The following is a 27,583-nucleotide window of genomic DNA, read 5'->3' as shown; positions in this document are numbered from 1 at the left end:
ACAAAATAGATACACAACAAGTTCCTACTGTAGAGCACAGGGAAATATATTCAATATCTTATAATAAAAGAATTCTTTTTCTTATAACGAAAAAGAATATGAAGAAGAATATATATGTGTAACTGAATCACTATGCTGACCACTGGAAACACAACATTGCAAATCAACTATACTTCAATTGAAAAAAAAAAAAAAAGAGTACTGTGCACTGGCTGCTAAAAAAGGAATACCAGGGACAGCGTTGGGACCACTCGAGTGACTAAGGCCCACAGCTCACTTAAAAAGCCTCCTCCCCTAAATTCTTCAGTTACAACTTTTGAAGTATCAGAACTGATGTTAGTTCCTTATTTCCCCTCCCCACCCTGCAGTCCCCGTGATTACCCAGCATGAAATGTCCATAAAACAAGTAACCAGAGAAAGAGTTAGGAGACCTAAGAAGCTCGGATAATAAACGGAACAGATAATTAGTCCTTGAATAATTGATGAACGTAGGCTCCAAGGCTATTATTCTGTCAAACATTCTTAATGACGCTAAAACTAATCCAAACATTTCCCCGATGCCAACCAAGGAACGGACGGCAAGTTAGCCCCGAAGGAAACACTGTACAAGAATGCTGATTACGATGCTATTCCAATACATAGGAATTGCCACAGCAGAGAAGGTGCCTTTAAAATACAATCTGGGGAAGTTTTCTCCAATCTAGTTTGTTCCATAGCATGTTTGCACTTTTTAAGTTTTTCTACAGCATATTGGAAAATAATTGGGGGAATGACAAGGACAAATCTAACACGTCCACTGATAACTGCTGTGTGTCAAGTGAGGCTGGCAGATTTGGCCGGTAGATAAACAGGGAGTCCTGTTAGATTCAAACGGTTTATTATTTATATCGACAGCAAAAGAGTGAGGAGCACAGGTGCCAGCTCCCCATGTCCTCCGTCCCGCAGGGCAGCACTGAAACAGAGGGGATCAGGTGACTACAACAGGGACGGTAGGAAGCTCTGAGGCTGAGGAGCCAATGCCAAGCTGCAGCTAAGCGGCTGTGGGGAGGGTTGGTGGCTGCAGCTCAGTGATGGAGCGCGTGCTCAGCATGCGTGAGGTCCTGGGTTCAATCCCCAGTACCTCCATCAAAATAAATAAATAAATATAAGCCATCTTAAAAAAAAAAAAAAAAGCAAACATAAAGTCTGCGGCTGTGCCCTAAGGTGGGTACAAGGCCCCATCAGAAGCTGGGAAGCAAGGAGGAACTGTCTCATGGAGGTCGGGTGGCAAGTGGGAAATGGGCTGATAGCATCTTCTCACAGGCCTCTCCTGTTCTGAGACAATCACAGGGACACTTAAGTGGGGACGTGCACACATCACCAGGGCTCCAGGGTGGAAAAGATTGGGAAAGATTGTGAAAGAGAGGGAGGAATGACACTCAGAAATCAGTGAAAATAGGCAAAGAGGCCCTGATTAGGAAGCTGAAGGTGGGACCTGCCAGGGGCAAAGAGCTGATGATCAGCCCGTTGGACCCAGCATAGCGGAGGAGTCCAGGGCACCCCCAACACACAGATCTGAAAATGCTACTTCACATCAACAAAATCTACAGTTTCTACTGTATAGCACAGGGAACTACATACAACATGCTGTAGTAACCTCTAATGAAAATGAAGACGAATAGGAAAAGGAATATATGTATGTATATGTATGACTGAAACACTATGCTGTACACTAGAAATTGATACAACATTTAAACTGACTATACTTTAATTTTTTTTAATGGGGAAAAAAAGCAGAAGGGTTTAATGTCTTCAGAACAAAGAATTTTTAAAGGCTAACAAATTGTTGTAAAAAAGCTATTATGTTATGTTACATGAACATGCATTTGAAGTTTCTGTCACAGTATGGTGCTCCTAATTACTGTGCTCTATAGACTTTGTCAGATCTGGATCTTCCTAATCCTCCAGACCCCTGCACAGAGAGAAACTGGTGGAATAAGGAGGGAAAAGTATGATTTTAAAGAGAGAGCAAGTGAGAGAGAGATCTAATACAGTAGTTTTCTTAGCCCTCTATACTCCAGAGTAAAGACACTATCTTCAAAACAAAAATGAAAATTGTTAGGATTTCAGATTGGAAGGAGTCTTGGAGATGATATAATCTGAAGATTACCAAACAATTTAAAATTTTGAGCTCCAGAACTCACTGTTCAAACAAAAGCCCATGAAAAGGGAAGGGGGAACAGTCCATCCCACTCTGCCATATTCTAATCCTGCTGAACATTCTGGAGACCTTGAGAACACTCCCAGAGCAAAGCTGAGAAACCACTAATTTAGCATAATTCTCTTAGTTTACAGATAGGAAAACTATGGTCCAGAAGGGTGAGGTTATTTTGCAAAGGTTAAACTTCTAGTTTATAGAAACAGCTTGCACATCTGAGCCTTTCTTCACAGTACGGTGCTGTTTCTAGTAAACTACTCATTTCTAAATGGCTACACGTTTGCATTTACTAATACAAAATCACACCGGTAAGGAACTGTTCCAAAGCAAAACAGACTTAGAATTCTATTGTTCTGAGGCTGAAATTATGCTTTTAAAATCACTTTTTTTTCCCTACTGGACTAATTCCATGGCATCAAGAATAGCTTCTATTCTTAAATAATTTAAGCATTATTTTATCAGCAATTTAAGAATACGTGACTTGAATGCTTCACTGCATTTTCTAGCAATATTTTCACTTAGTTTTAAACCCAAAACACTTCCCAAAGGAGAGCACTCCAATTTGGTAATTTATATCAACAAGAAATAGGACTAATGAATATAAATCAGATCTACTGCCAACTTTTCAGGAATAAATTTATCTTGTTAAGTAGCTTGTTAATTAAACAGGAGTATGATAAGAGAAGCAAATGATCATACAAATAAATCATAACCCCAAGGTTTCTTCTTATTTTTGGAGAGAAATGTAGGTACTAGCCATGAGCAGAAAAACATGTTATAATTTCAATACCAAAATTTAAATATAATTTTGGTACTGTTATTCCATCAGTATTTAAAAACAAAATATAAAATAAAAGACACTGGGTACACAGTCTTAACGATTAACATTCTGCACATATTTTGAGTGAGGCAGGACATGGATAAATGAGATGCTGACAATCTAGCATACGCTGTGACAAATGAGGGTTATAGACAAGATCACCAACTTTGAATACCAAGATAAATTGGAAGGTTCCTTGTCTTCCCCTTACCCAAAGAAACCAGATGTGTTATTTGGCTTCTGCTGGCATCACAATGAGCAACAATTTATTGAGGTTCTGCTATACGTATTGGGCCACCATTCCGAGCAAGGGTTTTTTAAAGACTGGTCCTTATCCTAATGTCGCTTCGTCTTCTTGAGCAGGCATAGGACTTATAAGGATAAATAAAAGTTAAGGAAACATATTTGGCATCAAATTATTACCACAGGCAATGAGTGCTGCCAAGGAAAAGTGGCTAAGGATTTCTCTGGATGAGGAAGTCTTCTTAAGGGTAAGAAGTCTTGAGAGAGGGTAGTTCTTAGATAAGCAAAGGGAAGATCTTCACAGTATGCACTATCACAGGTCCAGACAGGACTCTGGGTGTATGCACTGATGTGTGTATAGATAAAGTTTGCTGAAGAAAGGAGCTTTGAAGGGAAGGACGTTTGTTGTTGATGCTCACACAATGAAATGTGGTTCAAACAGATCAGAAGAAATATGATGAGGAGCCTTGAAAACCAAACTATTTTGGGACCTTCCAACGGGGAATGGAAAGAGATTGAATGAAGGAGGCTCCCACTGGAAATCATAGATTGTTCTTAGCTAATTTTGGAGCATTTTAGGAAGATCAGCCTGGCAGAAGCATGTGTAAAGGAATAATTTGGGGAAGGAGAGATTAGAAGCAGGGATACCAGTTAGAAAACAAATGTGCTGGTTTAGTCACTAAGTGATAAAAAGCTGGGATGCTGGGAGAAATCAAGATGACTAGACTCTAGCATAGGAGACTAGGAGTCTTTATAGTTGCTGAATGCATGAGTGAACAAATGAGCAAGGGCAAAAATTCAGAGTGAGAGCTGGTTTAAAAGAGGGGAAGATGATAAGTTTGGATTTAGACAAACTAAATTTATAGTGATGATTGAATTTGGAGGTAGAGGTCCTCAGGGAGCAGTAGGAGATGTGAGAACTGAAGTCTAACAGCAATCAGAGCCATAGACATAAATTTGGAGTTAATCTCCAGGGAGGTCAACATTGGGAGCGTAGTAGAAGGATCGTACTTTGGGAGCTCATGTACAGAGAAGGCTGAAAATACACTTGAGACATGTTCAAATTTAGGGAGAAGAGGGAGGAGTTGGAACTAACAAAGAACCCAGAAAAGATATAATCTGAGAATTAAGTGGAGAAACAGATAAATTGAATGTCCTCAGTGCAGACTGGGCCATAGAGGGTAAGAAGAGTAGCAGCAAATGTCACTGAGAGCTTTGGAAAGAACAGCTTCAGGAAAATAACAAGGTGAAAGCTAAATTGCAATGGATGAAGGAGTAATAGTGGGAAAAGCAAGTATAATGTTTAGCAGTAAAAAGAAATGACAGCACTTGAAGGGAAAAGAAAGTAAAGGGAAGATTTTGGTCTTAAAGAAATATCTGTCATACAGAGGGTAAGTACTGCAGGGCACTGTATTTGACCTCTATGGACTGTGGAGGTGATATATGGTTTGGCTCTTTAAGTTTGATTTCTACTTTTGGTCTATGTTCTTTGTATCTTCAATCTTTTCCTAGTCATAAAAGGAGCATAACTAAAATAACCAAGTGCTTAGTGTGTGCCAGGGACTATTGTAAGTGCTTTACATGGGTTGTGTCATGTAATCTTCCCAATGCAGTTTTTTATGAATGAGGAAACTGAAGCAGGGAGACGTTTAATAACTTACCTGAGATCATCTAGTTTGTAAATAATGGACTCAAGATTAGAACCAAGGCAGTCTTGTTCCAAAGTCCATAGCCTTAACCAGTTGCTACACTGCCACTCACCAGATCCTCCAAGTCTCTTCAAATTTGCATTCTTTCCAGCCGTGAACTTCTTCCAAGTACTAACTTCATTCAGTAATATTTGTGTAATTCTGGGCAACCATGCTGTGCTAGGGGCTGGGGTTTCAGGAGCTAACAATATGGAGCATGCTGTCCAGGTGAGGGAAACAAGAAGTCATCAGAATGGAGTGGGAGGGGTGAATGCATTCCCACAGGCCCTCAGTGGGCCAAGGTCAGGGGGAGGGTCTGACTCTCCTCAATACTCCTAGGGGAGGCAGTCTGCTAGCCTTTGAATACTAGCGCCATATTTACTAGGTAGGAGACTCTGGGAAAATTATTTAAGCTTCTTTCAGTCCTGTAAATAAAATATAATAGATTACATAGAGATGTTCTCCAAAAATCTGTCTTTATCTTTCTTCCTTGATCATTTAGCTGGCTCCAACAATCAACCCTGTCCAAAACTTCTGAATCTCTAACTTCAGCTTGAGCCTCTCTTCTGAGCCCTAACTACCAATTGATGGCCAACTGGATATCCCTGCTTCCAACTCAAGACTTTATTTAAAACCCACTGACTCTCTCAAATCCAATGAGTGTTGAGAGTGGTGTGGTCCACTTCTGCCACTGGTACCACCATGCTTCCAGAAACCCAGGACTAAAGCCTCTTTTGATTCCTCTTCCTCCTCCTTTGCCCCTGACATCTGTTCGGTATGTTTCCAAATTTTTTTCTAATTCCTCCTTCCTTTCCAGTTTTTACTGCCACAACCAGTCTGTATTTCATTAACAAGCCTAACCACTGCAGTAGCAGTCTCCTAACTCACCTCTCTGCTGCGAACCTCAGTCTCTTGATTTATGCCAGATTAGTCTTTCTGAATCACAGCTGACCATCCCTCCCTTGACCCACTGCCTAGTCTAGCCTCCATGCTCATTATGCTCTCACTTCCATTATTTTCTCCACTCTGCTTCACACATTTTGTACATGTCAAGTTAAATGGCTCCATTTTCACACAAACCATGAAGCATCCTGACTGTGTATACAGCTTCCTCCATCTGGAATACTTCCTTCATTTCCAAATGTCCAAATACTGCCCATCCTTGAACGCTCTGTTCAGATGCACTGTCCTCTACAAGATTTTCTCTCCTTCGGTTGGGAAATTATCTCCTTCTGACATGAACTTACACAGCACTGTATCACTCTAAGCATCTGACGATCTCTACCTTGTTTGTGCAGTGATGCACCTTCTCTCTTCCACACGGCAAAGTCTTGGAGTGTAGATCCAATTGCAATTCTTTCTTCTATGCCACCTGTCCCTAACACACAGTGCTCAAAAATATAAATAAGTGGATTTTAAAAAGAATGGAAGGCAAAAAAGGCAGAAAATTGGAAGGACAGAAGATTGGAAAGATGGAAGAAGAGAGTCAGCAACAGCATACTCCCATGGGCTTGAATGGAATTTCAAAACACTAAGCAGTAGGCACCTCTCCATGGGGATTTAAAGCAGGAGAAATAACTGACTATAGTCGCATTTTGGTTAGAGGAGAACTTCCCAGGAAGCCTGTTATGTGAAAGAACAAAATAATAATACCTTAATGTTCAGATCCAAACGTTGATGAAAGCTACAAATGAATGCAAATAAGGTTTTAAAATAATACAGGCTTTTTTTTTTAAGGATTATTGTTAATGAGGCAGATGATAGAGCAAAGAACTGGAGGTATGCTAATGAAGGAGTTAAGAAAACATGTTCTCTTCTAAAGTTGAATTTTTGCCTGCACTTGGCAGTCCACAGGCTCTCAGCACCACCCCTTTAAAGACGTTGCCTAACTCAAATGCTTCACTAATAAGCTTGTCTCCTTAAGGCTATTATTTAAAAATCAGATCAAGAACTTAGCACAATCTCAAAAGTTTGTGCATTTTCACAGATATTTAGAAAAGCTCCCTTAGGGAGAGAACAAGAGTTTAAAATCAACTACCATATAGCTGTAGAAATGGATAGATCAATTTGAAGCATGATTCTTCATACCTTGTCAACTTCAAAGGCAGAGAAATGGATGAAGGAAGCTCTGTCAGTGCTGGCCAGTTTACTAGTACTGTGGGCATCTGCTTCTAGTCACAGAATGCCAAGTTCTTTAAGAGAAATAAAGTACAATTTTAGAATGTATCTTAAACATGCCTGGATTAGAGATCAAGAAAAAGAAAAGTCCTGGGAGAGGATATAGCTCAAGTGGTAAAGTGCATGTTTAGCATTCAGAAGGTCCTGGGTTCAATCCCCAGTACCTCCTCAGGAAATAAATAAGTAAATCTAATCACCTCTCCCACCACAAATGAATTTAAAGGATAAAGAAAGTCCAAATGCCCTACAAAAATAAAAAAACAATAAATCTTTACAAGAAGAATGTGTGATTAGATTACTAATTTTTCTTTGTGAATTTTGTCCTAGCCTCTGTTTGTACCACAAAATTCCTCAGCAACAAAAGACAGCACAAGAAATGAAAAGTTCCAATCTACATATTAAAAAAAAAAACAAAACACAAAACTCAATTCCAAGGAGATACAAGGCAGGCACTTGGCAATGTCTTAAGGGAAGAGTGTTTCTTCAAGTTTTTTGCTTCTTTTTAAACTTCGGTTATAAAACATGAAGTTGTTCTTATACTTGTGAAGCTATAAAAATGAAGAGAGAAGGGGCTCCTGATCAAATGAGATAGAAATTGACTTGTAAACCTCCACTGTAGCAGGTAATAATTTCAAATGCAACTTCTGGTTGGATTTCAAGGTTGGTTCTACATTAAAGTCACCTTGGATAGTGTTTAATTGATCCACAGCTATTATAAGTATTAATCATTGTTAGACTAACTATAAAGAACCATGATAATAGCTCCCTGGAGTTCTTGACAAAATATAAGACATAAAAAAAATTTGCTCTATTTAAATAACAAAGGGAAAAGAAATACCTACCCTGGATTAGCAGCTGCCATCAATATCCAGGCAAAGGGAATTATACCAAAAACAAGGCTACTTCACAGCAAGATTTATTAATACATCCAAAAGAAAGAAAGAAAAATCATTTTGTCACACTATATACAGATAATACATACAGTGTTTTATACACATATTACATCAGTTTTTACACAAGAAAAATATACATAAAAATGTAAACTTTTGTATACAAAAACCCTTAAACAAATTAAACAAGAACCAGATAACAAAAGGAGACCAATCCATTATTATTTCATCAAATTTTTAAAACAGTAATACAGTACATTCATTGAGATATATATGGAAAATGTGAGCCATCTCTTCCTGTTTAAAGGGAAATTACAAACCAAAAGCCCATTATCTCCCCAAAATGTGGTCTCCCCCAGCAGCACTACACCCAATGCCATAGATGTGCCTTTCCGCCAGAACTGGGGGCCTCTTCCTCAAACCTGCCAATCTCCTCATCTTGCTCCTACGGTCTGTGCAGAGACAAGTGGCTCCTAGCTTTTGTGCATATAACTAAGCTTCCAGCCACTATGAACACAGAGAAGATGCCCAGTTTGTAAGTTCCCTTTAAGCAGCTTTTTTTTTTTTTTTTTGTAAATATTTTTAATGTATGGCCTGTTAAACATACTTGTGTGCCAAGGTGAAGGAGAACACTGAAACAGAAGGGCTTTGAGAACGGCTAGTCCTTGCTACCGTGCAGTTACTTTGTTAGAAGAGATTTCAGAACTGTGCAACCTGTCCTTTACTGGTTTCCAATAAACTACCTCACCTTTGATTTCCCACTGCAACTTGGTTTCAGTCTATACTTCAGTACTCCGGTTAGTACCACACAACTGCCAAGATGTTTTTGTTAAAGGCTGCTTCTGATATCAAGTTTCAGCTAAGCTACTGTGTGAAATCCCTCAAACCCCAACCTCTCTATTTGACTCTTCAGGGGTACTCTTACTCCTCCTGTTTTTGTTGTTGTTGTTTTTGCTAGTATCTTTTGGTTTGGGATTGTCTGTCTTTGTTTTTCTCTCTGTAAAGTCTTAAAATGCACTCTGCTGCTAACTCTCCAAAATAAAATATTTAAGTTTTTCCTTAATATTCTTTCATTCAGTGTGTCAAATTGATATTCTAATAAAAATACCTGAAGCTGTGGGGAGTAAGAATTAAATTTATGCCAAGTGCCTGCAGATTTAGAGTTCTTAAAAGAAAAAAAAAGTCTGGGAAGACCTTTAACTAAATAAACGCAAAACATGCTCAAGACAGCTTCATGAGAGAGCTGCCTTCTCTCAAAGTTGAATTTTGAACAAGGCAGAATAACAATTAGGTGATATATTTCCCTGCAGCTAGAGAGTAGTTAACTTCCCCCAGGCAGAATGATCTCAATGACCATTATTTATTAATGAAAGGAAGAGGCAAACTGGTGAATTAAGTTGATCTAGGAGATGGTGGATGACATACACTGATGCGGATATTAGGATTGCTTTACAACTGAAATAAACAGGCTGGTTTGTGGCACTTCTCCACTTCAGAGGGAGGAGAACAAACAGGGCTCCTCAAGTGAATCTCCAGCTCTCTCTTTCTCCCATGGGACAGATGGCATTTTTAAGATGACAGTCTCCCTTTCAGTTAAAAAAAAAAACATAACAATAAAAGGAAGAGGAAGATAAATAAATAATGTGTGGATGTCTTTAGATGAGACTTTTAAATGTTCTTTAAATAACTTTTGATAATGTATTTTAAATCATTACATACAACTGCCATTGCAGTGACAATATTCCAGTAGGGGCAGCATTTTGCTAAATGTAAAAGATTGCCATTTAAAACTCATACATATACATGTGTATATACAGTATATCAACACTATTTATATACATATATATCTAGAGAGCAACATTTCGTTGTCTTTGAATATCTATATATCCACTCCCACAATATATACTAGAGACATACTGTGCGAGTATATGTGAAAGTATATGTACACATGCTCCAACATGTATATATACACTTTGACCTGTGTGTGCATAAAAGCTTTAAAGGCACAATATATAGGGATGCAAGTTTTCTAGAGAGCTGCAGCAAAGTTAAAACAGAATGTCACAAATGTCAGAAAAGTCAAGAGGAAATATAGCAGAATTCATTGTACAAGAATTCATTAAAGCCGTTTCATCATGAGTAAAATGAGTTATAGAATTCAAGAGGCTTTCTGTTGAAATGAAAATGGTAAATTTATGACTAGGTCACAAAATAGACCAAATGTTTTAAATGACAAATTAATGACAATAAACAACAAAATAAACCTAACGCTAACGTCAATCATAAAATCATAATTAAGGGTTTTTTTTTTCAGTTTAAGTAAAACATCCCCAAATTACCTAGGTAAAACTTTCAAATTAGTTCTGTTAGAATGTTGGTTTTTTTGTTTGTTGGTTGGTTGTTTCTGAGACAAAGAGGATGCCCAGTTCTCAAAATTACTATAGAAAATATTACCAAAACTTGTAACTTCTGAGAAATTTCAGAGTTAAGGATCTTAAAAAAAAACAAACTGAAAAGTTAATGAAATATGGTTAAGCCAAATTATTCTGGCTAGAAAGGACATAATAAAAGGGAATAAACACAATGAAGCGTGATTTTTAAATGATTGACTTAGAAAGTCATGAAGACAAAGAGTATGGAACTGGCAAGTAAGAACAGTTCTAACAGGAATTCATAAACAAGACTGTCATCCAAAGGACTTCCATCTCTGTATGCTCCTACGATTACTCTGTCACCTCCTCTTGCGTATAGAATAATCCAGAATTTTCCATAGACATGTATAATCTTGCTTAACAAAGGCTGTTTATCTATTATACACACACATTTTTTAGGGAAATATATGTATATAGCTTTATCTATACACACACATATACATACGTGTATATATAGATTTATACAAATGTATAAATAAACGTAATACTTCTCAATCTTTCCATTGACAAGGCAAGTTCACATTCAGCAAAGTGCCACCACATCCCATATACACATCTCTGTACAGATATACACAAAAGGGTCTGTTTTCACCCTTCAATCAGGGGGAATTTATTCTAGCAAATCCCATTAACCAGTAACTGAAGGGAGAAATGGCACCAGTACAACCTCCCTTCTTTCATTTGCATGCATATGTACAAGAAATATGCAGATTTTTAAAAATCCATAAAGCAAGAGTGAATGAAACTGGGAGAGGCTGCAAAAATACAACTGTAAAAAGAACAACATACAAAGCTTTTCCAGGTCTTGAGTATTTCTAAGATGAATGAGGCTTCAAAGACAACTATAAATTCAGATGTATTATCAGAAGTTGTTGTGACATATTTCCAACTACATGATTTTTTAATATTAAAAATAAATATGATTGGAGCATTTAATAACAACTCTAGTTTTGACTACTTTAGACCACCAGATACTTCAGTAATGAATGTTTAGTAAAATGACAAAACTCAAAATACAGGAATGTATTTTTTTTTAATTCTGTATGAATCAGGTGAAAGTCAAGGGTAGCATAATTTCCCTATAACCAAAATATGGGCTTGGAGGGGGCACACTGACTTCATAAATAGCAACATAACTGAGCAACTTTTTTTTTAAATTTTGGGGAACAAATGAAATCATCCCAGCTTTGAAATGTGCATGGTGAAATGATCCCACAACTCTTTAAACAAAGCAGCCCCTTGGAAAAATGGTACTCTTTATAAAAGGCCTATACTTGTCTTAACTTCACTAAGAAGAGGTGAGCAATAATGTTTTATAAGTCAGGATATGAAGAAATCTATTATTAACATAAAAAAAAAAAAGGGTTCAGCTGATCTCTGGTCCCACCACCCCAACAGAAAAACACAGCTTATGTCCAGGTCTGTTTCTCTCTTTTGCTCTTATTTTTATGCTCAAAAGCAAGAGGCTGGTCTTACAACCTGCTGTTTCTCATGTCACTTTAAAAACATAGCATAATATAAGGAAATCAAAAGGTTAAAATAAAATGCACATGATATCAGAGCTAGCCTTTTAACATAAGATAACATAATGAAGAATTTGGTGTATTTATACAACAGAGACGATGAGAGAGGAACTCCAATACCCTCAACTAAATAAACCATAGTTCTACAATACATCCCGTTACCCTTCTATTTTTGCCTAAGCACACATTCATCTCTCTCACACACATTCCCCCAATGTATATTTTTGCATGTGTGTAAAAACACAGACATATACATGCACACAAGGAATTTAATTCTATTTTTAAGTCACAGTGGGAATTCCTTAGTGAGGAGGGATAAAAAGTTCCTGAATAAGACACTGAGAATATCTAGATTTATTATTTTCTCTATTTTACTTCCCAACTTACAGAATAAACTGCAAATTAAAGAATAAATCCATAGGAAACAGAAGAGGTCTTAAAAACTTAGTTTACAAATTCCAGCTACAGTAGTTGGGAGTTTACTTGATCTATGTATTTCTATTTACCCTGTGACTAAGCTTCTAGCCATCTTAAGTGTAAACCACAGATCATTTACTAAAGAAACATGATTCTCGACAGTTCTATGAGCAATAATAAATGGTCTAAAGGTGTCCTACATTTTGAGGCCCCAGGATATCCTTTTATTTCATATATCTGCAAGGTAGCAAAGGATAGCTATACACCTTGACACGGCAGAGATCCAGTGTAAAAAGGTGCTTCACTAGTTTGTTTTGTCAAAAAAAAAAAAAAAAAGCTCATATATAATTTTTTTAGCTATTAAACACATAGGCAACATAATTCATTACACTCAATACAGCTTTAGTATAAAACTTATAATTTATGAGGTGATGTTAATAGCATAAATTAATATACCTTTTCTCTTAAAATCTACAATAAGTATTCTGAAAGCTCATTGGGGAAGGAAATTTTTAAATAAAAGTTTTAAAGCTGTGCGTGGTGGGAAAGGATTCTGTATGCTGAGGCTGAGATGAGAGCATGAAGGAGAAGGAAGAGTCCCATGCAAGACCCCGTGGGCTACGAAACCAAATGTTCTCTCTCTCTTGCGCTCTCGTCAATGATGAGTCACCTTTAGTTTCTTTTAAAACTATTTTCTTATTTCAAAAACTGCCCTAATTTCCACAAGGAATCCCTGAGACATACTCAACACTATACAGTGAAAAGAACTATCACTGTTGAGAGGAACTGATTCAACCCTTCCAAGCAGATGAAGACAACATCACAAGTACCAAACTTCCCAGCCCTTCCACACTCATCAGCTGGAGCCAACTGTACTTTAACGATGCAGGGTGGAGTCATTTCAGGGCAAATCAGCCTATTCCCCCAGTAAAAGCAAGGGTGGCACTTAGCTGCACTGGAGCCTTCTGCACTGCATGTTGAAAATTTTTCCAAGGGGAATTTTGGGTGCATATAGAGCTTACTTCAGTGGTCCCCAGCTTAAAGAACAAACAAAAACAAAAAACAAGTGAAAGAAAAGGATTCTACTACTCTTGGGCCAGGAGCAGTACAGATCACAGGTGTACGCGTGCATACTGCAGGGCTGGGGGTGGGCCGGGCAAGCAGGCAGAAGGGAAAAATGGAAGGAGAGCTGTGGGGCCCTCCACGGCTGCTAAGAGTAAGACAGGTTTTCTCTCATAAGCCTGTTTTTCAGACTAAACTTTAGATCACCAAAACCCTGCCATTCAAAGTAGCCAAACATTGCCAAGATCTGGGAACCTGGGGGACAGAAAGTCACACCGAATTTGCTCTCTCTCTCTGAAATGCCACGTTTCTTTTATTGGCTCTGTATTACAGTGCAGAGAGAAGACAGCTAACAAAAAGTAAGAGCTGGAGTGAAAAGAGAATTTTTGCTGTTTAGAAATAAGGCTAAGTTTGACCCACAATTTTTGCACTAAGGACATTGATTATTAGGAGAGATACAGTTATTCATTTACGTTTTATGTTTTCTTTCCTAACTCACTGCTCAGAAGAAGATGCTTAACAGATATCCAAACATGTTCTTCCCTGATATCTTATTACACATCTTTTGAAAGACAGTATTTTAAAAATGTTACTTCAATTTACTAAACATGGATTTTTGGGTCCCTCCAGAATATGATACTGGGAAGTTTATCAAGTTCAAGATATAAAGAAGTCGTTACATTGTTTACCTTTCCATAGAATGCCTCCAAAAATTCAATTGTTTTCAATGTATTGAGAGGAAAAAAAAACCTCTGTTCTATCATATACATATTCCCTCCCCACCCCATTCTGAAGAAATGTGTTTCTTGTCAGGAAAAAAAAAAGTCCTTGGAGCGATGTAGGTATAGATATTTGTGATGAAAGATTCAGTATGACTCCATTTTCTTTCAAGGAATCCTTTAAATTGCCTCATTAAACTGCAGAGTTCTGTTGACCATTTAGAAGACCATTATATTAGTCTATATATAACTAGATTAAAAATAGAATTGAATAGAATGTTAAAAGGCTAAAAAGAAACAGGATGAAGAAACCGGAAACTAGACACCTAAACAAATTTTAAATGAATTTCAAACCTATTAGCTTGCAGTAATTCGTTTAGTGTTATTCACATCCTCATCCTTTTGCAATGCCAATCCACAGCCACCTCTTGAACTAACTTGGAGAAAAGGTGACTGCCTCCCACAAACATTGCTGGTGAGGTCTGTCAGCCACATCAGCACCCCTGCGTCGCAGGCGCACAGAAAGGACTGCAGGCAAGACTCAGCGAACTCACAGGTGGGCGCGACCTACACAGGCTCAAATTCCCAAATGACAAACGCCCAACGGTGCAGGTCAATAGAAATACATTTTTCACACAAGAATAAAATTGTTTCACGTAAGAAGCTGCTAGGGCAGCTGTGTGTATCATGGACATCATCTCCTTCCGAATCAAAGAACTGTCTTTGTCTCTCTGGATCGTGATCATGGACTGCGAACGCGCTCTGGTAAGGAAAAGCTTTAGTGTTAGTCACAGAAAATGATGACTCTTAACTTGCAGTTGAGAGGTTGGGCTTATTTTAAAAATAAATCTTATAAATAATTATTTGGCAAAGATAAAGTACTAGCTTTCATTAGCCTTAAACCGCTCAAGAGAGCAACTACAACTTTAAGAAAAAGAAAAAAACAATTTCCTAACAGTATCTCCATGCCTACTATTTGCTTCTCATTAAATTATCCTCTTTTCATGGAGGGGCACTAGACACACCACACTGCCTGCCAATGCAAAATTGCTCAGGAAAGCATTCGTGAAGCAGTCCTATCTCACAGGGCAGGTTACTGGAGAAAATCATCCTTTGCCATATAAGCTATGCGACGATAATTGGAACATTTTTCCATTGCATAGTCTGTCACTTGGTGGGTTGAGTTTAATTGCTATTTACTATCGTGAACTGTTTACTAGCTACATAACCTACCCAGATGTGCAAATTGCTAAGCCATTTGTACAGAGGAAAAACAATGTCTTAAGTACTTTAATTAAAATAATATTAACAATTATGTAGAGTGTGGAGGAGAAAAACACATCTTTCCTTCGGATGCTATAGATCACAGCCAGTGGGTATTACACATTAGAATGGAATTCAGATTCTCAGAGCACAGAATGTATCCATTAACTGCAGCAACTCTGTAAATTAAATCACATTAACACAACCTAACTGGCCTTTATAAATGGTCCCAAAGAACTGCAGAAACAGAGTGAACCTTCTTTGCCACTATTTCCCAGGAGTTTAACACTAGAATGAAAGCTAGTTTCCACCTAATTAGAACCTTATATAAAATTTCTTTTTGATTCCAGTATTGCCTTATTATAGCATAAGTGCTATTTTAAAAGACAGTAATTTTCATATTTCTGGAGTAAAAGACACTTCATTCCTTTCCTTACAAAATAACGGCCAGTCTACTACTACTAGACTAGGACTGCCCCGTTAGCCAAAGGAAAACGTAACGGGTACCTCCGAGTTCTCAGATGTCCCTCTGTCTTCCCAAAAGGGACTCACAAGAAACAGCAAGAGCAACGCAAATCGCAAGCTCGGATGTTTGTTTTGAAGTAGATGAAATGAGAGGAAAAATTTGTTTTTTGCTAGTTCCTCAAACCTACACTGGTACTTTCTACAGGTGCCCTGTCTTCAGCTATCACTGTGGGCATCTAAACAAAAATGAATTTACTCAAAGTTTTTGGTGTGAAGCTGTAACTGGCAACATTCCTGATCATTTCATGCCTCCTTACTAGAAAGCAGAAAAGGGCTTAAAAATGCACAGAAAACAGAAAATTGCAAACGATAAAATGTGCAACTTACTGCAAACTCAGTTTTGATAACTGAAGAATTTTAAGCAGCTACCATGAGGGACAAATAGCCAGAAAGGTTCAAATCGACATCCCATGACTTTCCCTTCGTTGTCAAAGAAAGTCGATGTGCATACACCAATTTTACCTCAATAAAAAAGAAAGTCAATGGGCTGCTCTGCTACGACCTTTAATTAGTACTCAATGGAGACGAAATCCAATCACTGGGAATGGACAGTTATCACGTGATGATTCTAGTGGGATGTGAAAGAGTTCAGCAAACCAAATGACACTTCTGAGCAGAGGTAACTACTCATAATCATTTCATTACAGTACATTAAAATAAAAAAGCTTACCAACATAGGTTCACAGGTGAGAAATATTCAAATTATCTGTTCTCACCATTCGGAATAGATTTATGGTGCTACCAAATATAATTTTGCTTTGTGACATAATTTATAATTTAGAAATTTCTCAATCTGCAAAAAAGGCAAAGCTATTAAAAAATAAATCTTCCAATCAATTATCATGATTAAAAAAAAACTAAATATATTACATATTTTTGGCCCACAAAAAGAAACTTCAATAAATACAAAATAGGGCATATAATGATTTCATACAGTCATGTGACATTTCCCCTCCATAATCTCAGGCACGTGGTATCTGCATAATGCCTGCTGATTACCATCATTCCTTTAAAAAGCAGAGAAAGAAAAGCTTTCAAAAGAAGGGACTGGTTAGAATTAGCATGACATAAAGAGACTACGTACAGGAAATAGGAAAATACATCCAAATCTTTACCTATTGAAAAGGAATTAAGATCAAATATTCCCTGACAAATGAATTATTATATCACATCATCAATAGATATGTTCTCTCTACTCATCTTTTAAAATATATATATGTAAATTAGACTAGACTCAGGTATAAATAGCCAATGGTATCTCAGGGGACAGTGAAACTTCTCAGCAAAAGCAGAGTACAGATGCTTTGAAAATCTAGTTCCGCCCTGGGGGAAAGCAGTGGGGAGAAGGCAGGTACAAAGAAACCTCACATATTCATTCCATAGTCACCAACTTACTAAACTACCCAGTATGATTTTTAACCCTAAAATTCTGGTACTTTGAAAAACTTTTCCCAAAACTTAAACCTAAGTACTTAAAATTATTTTAAAAGTACCAAAGGGTAGGTAAAATTTATGTCTAATTTCCATATTCTGCCTTGAAAGAAACTTTAAAATGTGTATCCTTCAGGTATTACACATCACTTCACAACTGGTACATTGATTCTACAAGTGTCTTCAACATTTTACAAATCTTACCAAAGAGTCACTACTGTAAACATGAAAAATTCAAAAGCAAAAGATGGATCAAGGAGTTTACAGATCTCATCTTTCCAAATCTATCTGACCTATCCTGGTTTTCACATCAAAATATTTTCTTTAATTACATCTTGCAAATGTACTCCATGGGAGAGGGATTTAGAAACAAATGCATGTCTAGAAAGGCAGTATTACCAACCACCAGACCTCAGAATTGCAGCAACCCCGCAGTCACTCCAGGCAAGCTTTTCACGACATCCGCAGGGCACTGACGTGAATTCAGCTTTTTGTGTTCTGGGCTAACTCAGCAGAAAAGGGTTGTGCTATTCATGCCACCAGACCACCACCCTCTCCCTTCAGGAAACTCAGTTAACTCAGTGGGAAAGAATGACCGACCTTGTTAGGGTTGTGAGATGTGGGAAAGGAGAAGAGCCTTCTACTCATTAGGAAAACAAAATAACAATGGGACAGCTGCTTCCTGCCCTGCACAAAGACACACGCGTGGGCGCACACATACACACAGGCAGTCAAAAGACTAATTTTTTTCTTTTTAATTAAACGTGATCACAATTAGGAATGGAATCCTGGCCTCATGTGGTGTTCGGCAGTTGGCGCCCAACCAGGGCCCCGATCTGCCTCCACAGCCATTTGCTCTCTCTTACACAGGAACTCGATGAACAGGACCATTCTCCCTAGAACCACCCATGTAAAGACCTGTTAATAGAATGGAAAGCACTGATCTGAATACTAGGAAATAGTAAAGGGCACTGGTAATCTGAGGTATCTTCCACTTCTAGGACTTGCTGCTAAAAATCGATTCTATCCAGTCACTGTGCTGAGCCACTAAGGAAACCACGGCGGGAGAGCGGACCTGCCAGGAGGGAATGAGCACCAGTGCGCAGGAGCACATGTGAACACTGAGGCGAGGTCCGCTGCAGGGCGACTTGTTCAACTGGAAAAGGGAGTTCTCCTCTAGTCCCCGCCTGTTATGTTTAAAATCTTCTTTAGGAAAAGGGGGGAGGGGTGATAAAGAGGAAAAAAAAGATAGAAAACACCAGGTTCCCCACCTGCCTGCAAACACACAGACACGCTCAGTTAGGGGAGGTAAAGGGAGAAGACGCATTATTGGTACTTGTAGCTGTGGCACCTGTTACTGTGAAGCCTGTAGGAGGGGCTATAGAGCTGTGGCTGGGCTGCAGGTCCTTAGGAATGCCACTGTGAGAACTCAGCTGGTGGCCGAAGGCTGCGCTGAACTGAGGGAGTTGCTGCTTGGGAGAGGTGGAGGCCATGAGTTCAGCAGAAGGCCCCATGCCACTGAAGCTGGTCTGCGGTAACCCCGGAAGCACGCTGGAGCTGCTGGGGGTCACGGTGGCGAAGGCAGGCTGTGTGGTCTCTGAGTTCGAAGTGGTGGGTGGCGTGGATAGGGAAGTGGAAAGAAGATGTCCATCTGCGCCGAGAAGGTTGCTAAATGGAGAGGGATCTCCAAGGTTGACAGGGAGATTGCCCCAGTGAGTTCTGGGGTTCACGACTCCTCCAAGTGGCACCTCAAGTTGGGTTGGGAGCAAGTGCTGCGCCATGATGGGCATCTCTGCTGAAAAGGTAGCTGCCATATTATCACCCGAGTAAGATGTTGTGTGGGGAGAGGTGATATGGTCACTGTAGGGAGACGGCACATGCTCGCTATCATAATGGCTTCCATGGGGTGAGGAGTGTGAATGATCACTGCTGTATTGCTGTCGTGAGGTGATTAGGTCATCTGCCTTGCTCAGCAGCTGGGCAGGATGTGGCCTCTGGGAGGCATGGCTGCCATCATGAAGTCCATGAAACTGTCCTGGGAAGGCTCTCTCCCCAAGTGCACTCTGGCTGATCAGAGTGGCAGAAGTAAGGCCAACGTTGGCTGGGGCAGAGAACTGCCCCTGGATCTGCCCTGCCAGGGGTGTAGGTGGGTTAGACAAGGTAGCAGAACGGAGCAGGTTCTCGTCCAGCTCTAGACTAGAAAAATTGTCGTGTACGATCCGCCCATTCAACAGCTCCCCCAGGTCTGCATTTACCTCTCGGCTCAAGGACTGAATTCCTGACGCTCCAGTCCCTGTGGAGAAAACCCCTATTCCTCTATCTGACAACTCCTGGACGGGCACACCATCTGACTGGGTGAGCACCCCAATGGTACTCAGGCACTCGAGAGAAGTCACGGCCTGCAAGGCCCGTTCAAGTTCCTCAGCCTCTTCGGTGGTGGGGAGGAGGTCTCCGTTCTTTCCTGAGTAAACAAGAGCCATCGACAATCAGCAGAGAGCCCAGAAATAAACCCACACACCTACGGTCAATTACTCTTCAACAAAGGAGGCAAGAATATACAACGGAGAAAAGACAGCCTTTCGGCAAGTGTTGTTGGGAAAGCTGGACGGATGCATGTAAATTAATGAAGTCAGAACACACCCTCACACCATACACAAAAATAAACTCAAAATGGCTTAAAGACTTAAATACAAGACATGACATCACAAATCTAGAAGAGAACACAGGCAAAACATTCTCTGACATAAATCATAGCAATGTTCTTCTCCTAGGTCAGTCTCCCAAGGCAAAAGAAATAAAAGCAAAAATAAACAAATGGGACCTAACTAAACTTACAAGCTTTTGCACAGCAAAGGAAACCATAAACAATCAGCAGGGCTTTGGCCGTGCCAGACCACAAAAATCATACATGTGAATTACTTGTAACAACAGTATTAAAAAGAGTCCCCATTGAAAAGAGGAGTTCCCAAAGTCTGGACTGGAAGGAAACAATGAAATACTCATCTGCAGGACGGGTCTGAAGTGTCAAGCTGTCCTGGACCCTGAATCGCATCTTGAGTTTATTTTTCAGTACTCTCAAAAACCATCTTATAGGGGGGAGTGTAATAGCTCAGTGGTAAAGGGCGTGCTTAGCGTGTACAGGTCCTGGGTTCAATCCCCAGTACCTCCATTAAAACACACACACACACACACACACATACATGCACACACACATACATACACACACATATACACACACACAATAAACTTAATTAACACCCTCCAAAAAAAGAATATAAAAAAGAGTTACCACAAGTTACTCCATTACTTGAATTAAAAAAAAACAAAACCATCTTATCAAAGTGTTCAGTTCTTAGGGATTCTAAGGATTACCAATTTAAAACTCAAGGTGACTATCTGATTACATGTATGTTTTTACCTAAAGTTATTAATGTCATTAAAATAGAAAACCTATCAATAGTTCAGATGTGAGACAAAGGCTGTGGAGGAGGAGTCCCCTCAGTTCTTCTACTCTTGGAGTCTCGGGCGCTGTGAAGACTAGAATACAGAACCTCATATGTCTATTTTATTAGCACAACACCGAGCACTCAGCTCATTTCATAGCTTGGTTACCTTTTAAAATGCTTTTGCATTACCTTCTACTCCTCCCTTCTCATTCTCCCATTTCTAAAGAATTTTCATAAAATGGAAGCCCATGTGCCTACACTGATTTCATTTTCAATATAAAAAAATCTATCGTTAGGAACTTGACTAATCACCACAAAAATACCTAGTTTTTAATGGTGGAAGAAACCTTCTAAGAGTATAGAAGATTATTCCCTGAAAGCACTAAAGAATTGGTGGGATTAAGCAAGTTTTGATCTGGAAAAGTGCACTTCATTTGTAGTGGGATATTAAAATGAGGAAAAGTTCTGAAAGCCTTCAGTAAATTCAAGTTTAAAATGTCTTTGTTCAAAAATAAAGTAAAATTACTCATTTTAAAGGAATGAAGTTATAAACCTACCTATCAAACCTATCAATCTACTAAATCTACAATATCATTTTAAAAATTGCACATGCATCACTTTCTAAAAAAGGGTAAAATAGCTTCAGTATTTTATATTTTCTACCTGTAGTGAAAGACATGTGGGGAGGAACACTTCAAACAAGTCTCAAAAAAACTATTTCCCTTTTTTAAAAACTCATTTTAAAAACCAGTCTTCTTGAATCAAAATATTGACCATACCTTCAAAAAAATCAAAATCTTGTAAGTCATCAGGTAGCCGTGGCAGGACGTCTGAAAAGTCCTCCTGGTTCAATTCCAAGTCATGTGGAATGTCGGTGATCTCATTGGCAATGTCATCTGGCAACTCATCAGCACTCAGCTCTGGCGTGGATGGGCTCCTGGCAAAGATGACATGGTTGGCCCCACCACCCCATTTTTACCTACCCACCAATGTCACCTAGACAAGTTTGTCAAATACGAAAATGGAAAATCCTAACTCAAAATGTCTCCTTTTCTACTTTAAGAAAATTTGAAACCAAAATGACAGACCTCACCATACGTAGTCACGTATTTCTACAACTTTTACCATGTGTTAAGAGAAGACAACCATTCTAAAATAATATTTTTACTGCAAATTAGTGGAATGAATCACAATTTGGTATATTAGTAGAATGGATTACAATTTGGTATATCGAGTATCTTAATACTTTTTAGTAGAATTTAAAAACTGGTCAAAATAATAATTTTTAAAAATGAAACATAAAACTGAGATGTTTGCTGAAACAGAAGCCTCATTCATCTGGTCAAAATGCTTACCCTTGCCCCAAATTAATAATGTATCAGATTTCTGATGGAATATCTGTTGGAACATGTATGGAATTTCTGTTGAAACAGAAAACTCTGAGAGTGGCCAATTAGATTCTCAATTTCAGCATCTGCTCCCTTGGTTATAATCAAAAGCTTTATTTCAGATCTAACCTTATCCACTATTTAGTAAAAACTGTCCTGAAAACTATGAAGTCTAGGCTGACACACCGATTGGTTCCTGTAGCCCACTTCTAACACTAGAAAACTGAAAGAAGCCAGATGTTCTGAGAACAAGCAAAACACGTAAAGGTGGCGGAAACTCTGGCGCCGTCACTGACCGGATCTGAGAGGCCTCCACTGGCAGTGAGACGCTGGTGGGCATGCTGAGGTTCCCCTGGGGGACTGCAGGGGGGATGGGTTTCTGGGGTCGACGAGGTCCACGCCTTCTCTTCTTCTTGTGTTTTTTGGTAAGCGCAGGAGGCTTGGTTTTTTTCCTGGGTTTCCTCTGCTGCTGGTGCTGAACTTTACGGGAGCTATCTCCTCTTAAGAAATTATCCTTTGGAATAAAACGGGTATTTTTAAACTGAAATTATTTGGGGAAAACCTAACAGCTATCTAAAAAAACCCTGTATTTCTTAAATATACTAATATATGGTGCCTAAAACTATGTATGACAATAGAAAATGAGTAAGAAATTCATTCAAAAATTTGATTCAAATCAATTCAATACATACAATAGTTCATCCCACATTTTAAGGCATTGTGATAGGTACTGCAGTGGAAAAATTATGAATATACTTTGATTTGTGCTCTCAAAGAACTTATGTATTAGTCTCTCATGGGAAAAATGAGAATATAAGTATACATAAATATAGTACAAAAAATTGGGCAATGATGATATAAACACCTTCTAAGAGTGCACAAAAGGAAAATCCATTATTTTATGTGAGATTAAAGGATAAACAGGATTTGAAATCCTTGGGATAATGGAGAAGATCACTCTAGGCTAAAGGAAATGGCACAAACAAGATAAAAACAACAGCAAATACTTGAGTGTGACTGTTGCCTGGGGTATAATGAAGGATAAAATATAACAGTAAGCTGTAAAGAAGTTTGGGGCCAGATCATGTATGACTGAATACCCTGTTAAGGATTTTAAACTTTCTTTTACTGCAGTGGGGAATGATTTTTGATCAGGGAAATACATTGTTTAAAAGCATTAACTATCTGGGTAGCAAGGCAAAGTTCCAGAGAGAAGAGGCAAGTGAATGGAGGCAACAGTTCCAATGGGAGGGCTACTTGAACAGTGCACACAAGATAGATGGCAGAGGGCGAAGTCAGCAGGAGTGGAAGAGCGAGGGCCTCCTGGGAGAGAAGTCTCAAGATTTGACAGTTCCTTGGATATATAAAACTCTCAGGTGTTTCTAGGGTTTCTAGTTTGGGTAACTGTTAGATGATGATTCCATTAGCTGGGATGGAGAACACAGCAGAATAAAGAGACTCAGAAGAAGAGTCAAGGGATTCAGTCAGGCTCACATATAGTTTGAGGTGTGAAGATGTCCAGGGAGGCAGGAGAGAACTGTTATCTGATGCTCAGGAATAAAGAAAGAGATGGAGATGCAGACTTGGAAATCGTGACACAGTAAAAGTCCTTCAAGAAACTGACATGGGCCAGGGAGACAAGGTAAAAAGAGAAAACGGTGGGGACACAGTTTATAAAACTGCTGCAATTTAGTGAGGAGGCAAAATAAGAACTAGGAAGAACAAGAAATTGACAATATAACTAGCTTTCTTCAACTAGTACCCTTAAATCTAAATACTGTATTTCATCAATTCCCAGATGCACACTTTAATATCTCTGTAACGGGGAGCATTTTATAATAATGACATCTTATAACTGCTGTTGGCCAGATGATGGTCATTATAATTGGCATTGCCTGCCCACGCTCAAAGCTGGTCATAGCTCTTTGTACTGCCATCATCTGAATTAAGGCATGTGCATCATTGGTTTTACATGTAGAAGAAAAACTGTTCTGTATGCAGAAAGGCACAAAGAGCAGCAGGATATAAAACTGTTATCAGTGAAGCAAATATTCATTATTGAAGAACTGACCACAGTCCCCTCCTCCTTTATTGCAAAGCAACAACCAAATGAGAAAGGAAAATAACCACAAAGTGGACAAAGCTGTGTTATAGTTGATGTATGTAGAAAATACTGCCTTTCACATATCAAGAATTAGCTGAAACCAAGAGCAATAGAGAAGATAAAAATATCTAAGTCTAAAGAAGCTATTTTGATAAGTATAAAACACAAATTTTAAGTAACGAGAAACCCACGGGCAGCATTTTTTCTTTCTTAGTGGTACATAAACAGTAGTGGTTTTTGTAAGTTGATGAACTCAGTAATAATTCTTATAACCAAATACATAAAAAAGTGTAGATAATAGTATTTGAAGACTAATAACTATCACTATCATCAAACGTATTCAAAATAAGAAAGAATAAAATTAAGCATAAAAATTCAGGAAATCTGAAAGAAGTTTAATCCCAACCAAATACTTGAATCTAAACACAATTACAAAAGTCACAAATGCACCAATTTAGAAAACAACAGAAAAGAGGCTGCTTCCTAGCCTCTGTGTTTCCTTTCGACTCAGCGCTCGAGGTCTACTTTTATTATGCCCACTATGTAACTGAATAAACAGGGAGTAAGCAGCTACCGTCACCCACCAGGTGCTGGCATCCATCTCAGGATTTCCCTCTAGGACCAGTCCGAGTGTCAGGCAGGAGGAAGTTAACGAGCTCTAGCCCAGAACAGAATACACAAGCCCTCCTGTAAGACTCCCGTTATCACCTGGTTCTGGTTCCAGGCTTGTGTCTTATTCTCCTAACCTTGTACTTTGTAGCCTGGCAACGTTTTTGGTAACGTGCCAGGCCCTCCACACAGAAGTGCCCATGCCAGAGGCCCTGCCCCACTCTTGGTACTCCCTCACTTAGCTCCTCCGGAGAGCCAGAGCACCTGTGTCCCAGAGGCTTTCCTAAAGCCAACTGTTCATTCACCTACACCACTTACAACCACTGTTCACTCCCAGCATTCTCACTGTCCCATTCTACTTCTGCGTCAGGGCAATGCATTTAGTAACTGACCACTTGCTGTGTGGTCTCACCTGCTGAATACCATGCTCTGCCTGCCAGCCTGGACTTCCTGCAGCTTGAGCCTCTTCTACCAATGGCTGTCCTATGCAGTGGCTGAGTCTAGTTGCGAACCTCAAGCCCCCTGCCCCACAAGTCATGCGCCTAACTGGTAATTTAGTTCTCAATTACTTACAAAGCATCTTTGTTCTAAGCACTGAGGATATTGCAATGAACTAAAAATGTTCCTGCCTTTGTGAAGTTTACATTCTAGGAGGGGATAAAGACAATAAACTAATTAACAATGCTAGACAGATTTAAATGTGAGGAAGAAAAGTGAGTAGAGTATGAAGATAAAAAGTGGCAGGGTACAGGAGACGAGGAAGACTTCTTTGATAAACAGATATTTGATCAGAAACCTGAAAGAAATGAAGGAGTGAGACATGCAGAAATCTGGGAGAATAACATTCCAGGAAAAGAGAAAAACAAGTGCAAAGGCCCTGAGGTGGGAGCATACTTCGAGTGTTCAAGAAAGAGCAAGAAGGCCAATGCTGCTGGAACCTGGAAGTGAGGCGAGCGCATAAAAAGAAGCTGGAGTGCTCACTTCATCAGCACATACACTAAAATTGGACCATCAAGAGAAGATTAGTATGGTCCCTGAGCAAGGATGACACACAAATTCATAAAGCATTCCATATGTTTATCTCAATTATGAAAGAAAGAAAAAAAAAAGAACCTGGAGAGGTTGCAAGGGCCAGATCAGGAAGTGCCTCACAGAGCATAAGAATTTTAGATTGGATTCTAAATGCGATGGGAAGCCACTGGAAAGTTTTGATCAGGGAACCTAAAAGGTGTGCTCTAAAGGCTATATCTTGTATAATCCCATTTATAAGACATTCTGAAAAATGTAAAATTATAGGGACAGAGACAGATCAGTGGGGAGCTGACTACAAGGGGGTAGCACTAGACAATTAGGGGAGTTGGTGATGGAACTGAGCTGTATCTTGATTATGGTGGCAGTTTCACAACTGTAAGCACTGTCAAGACTCAGGACTGCACACCAAAAAGAGTGAATGTTACTATATGTAAATTTAAAGACAGTGGAACTCACACACATGGTCTACTCTGGCTGCTATGTGGGCAATACATCGGGGTGCAGAGAAGCATGGCAGGAAGAAGGGAGGCTAATTAGGAGACTATTACAATAATGCAGGCAAAGGTAATGGTAGCTAAGGCTAGGATGGTAAAAGTGAAGTTGGTAAAATGTATTTGAATTCAAGATATAGTTTGAAAGTAGAGCCATGAGATTTGCACAGTGTTTGTCACCCGGTCTTAAGTCTCTCACGGAGGACTAATGGAATATAAGTCCTTGTTATACCCTCTTATGTAATTTTTAACTTTAAAATAGCTCAAACTAGTGTCAGATTCTGTAACTGTCTTCAGAGAGGAAACTATTTGTATTAAATTGTAAAAACTTTGTATTGAAAATATCCTTTAAAAACCTGATTCATTTTATTTATGTTCTTATTTTACATTATTATATAAAATACATATTTATGACTAATTTTATACTAATTCAACCTTACGTTTGCCTAGCTGAATTGGCCTCAGTAGAAATGTTTAACCAGCTGAAAAGAATAAAGTGCTTTCAATTTCTTCAAAAGCATTCACATAATTGTTATACTAATCAACAACTCATTAAATCAATAAAGCAGATCCTAAAATATAGCCTCCCTATTTAACAATATTTTCCTTGTCTTACTAGAAGTATGCTGGAATGGCATAACATTAAAATCAAAATTTACAACCAGGATTATTTAATTCAGTGGTTTGAAAGCTGCAGTGCTGGTATTACCAAGGGCCTGTGAAATCATCATGAGGATCCATAAAAAGTGGTTCAGAAAACATATGGAAATCACTCCTAAACCACAATAAAGCCTCAACAAGCTAACAAAAGTATGTGCGTTTTAAATGTTTTAAAATTAAAATGTGAAAATAATTATTTAATATTTATACATGTAGTTTAGTATATACAACTATTCAAAATATCTGGTCCATAAAAGAAATCTAAAAAAAACCAAAAGAGGTTCTTGGAGAAGAAGCCGGTAAACTCCAAACATGGCAACTGAGGTCTAGAAGAGATGACACTATAGTCCTCGCTGTACATTTAGCTGGTGGCAATGCCAGGATCACAGCCTTAACACCATTAAGTCCTGGCCCGGTGGCCATTTAGTTGCCCTGATGCACCCCTGAGAACTGAAATACGCTTAC

General features: G+C 38.8%; 1 protein-coding gene and 1 non-coding gene across 8 annotated transcripts in view; one reads left to right on the top strand and one right to left on the bottom strand.

The window, feature by feature from the left end:
* Nucleotides 1–8,571: 8,571 nt before the first annotated feature.
* Nucleotides 8,572–27,583, bottom strand: part of INO80D (INO80 complex subunit D) — a 59,505-nt gene continuing 40,493 nt past the window's right edge. For all 7 annotated transcript variants that reach the window (XM_064485058.1, XM_031451934.2, XM_031451937.2 and 4 more), the window contains 3 exons: nucleotides 22,519–22,736; nucleotides 21,614–21,771; nucleotides 8,572–19,849 (listed from right to left, as the gene is read on the bottom strand). In XM_064485058.1, the coding sequence (XP_064341128.1) occupies nucleotides 18,684–19,849; nucleotides 21,614–21,771; nucleotides 22,519–22,736 (1,542 nt within the window). In that variant the 3' untranslated portion in view covers nucleotides 8,572–18,683. The remainder of the gene's footprint in view (nucleotides 19,850–21,613; nucleotides 21,772–22,518; nucleotides 22,737–27,583) is intronic.
* LOC116153212 (U6 spliceosomal RNA) lies at nucleotides 25,909–26,014 on the top strand. Its single transcript, XR_004136999.1, has one exon. It is a non-coding gene; the product is annotated as a U6 spliceosomal RNA (small nuclear RNA).

This window comes from Camelus dromedarius, chromosome 4 (genome assembly GCF_036321535.1).
Source record: "Camelus dromedarius isolate mCamDro1 chromosome 4, mCamDro1.pat, whole genome shotgun sequence".
NCBI classification, from domain to species: Eukaryota; Metazoa; Chordata; class Mammalia; order Artiodactyla; family Camelidae; genus Camelus; species Camelus dromedarius.
This window is presented reverse-complemented; position numbering and strand designations above follow the sequence as displayed.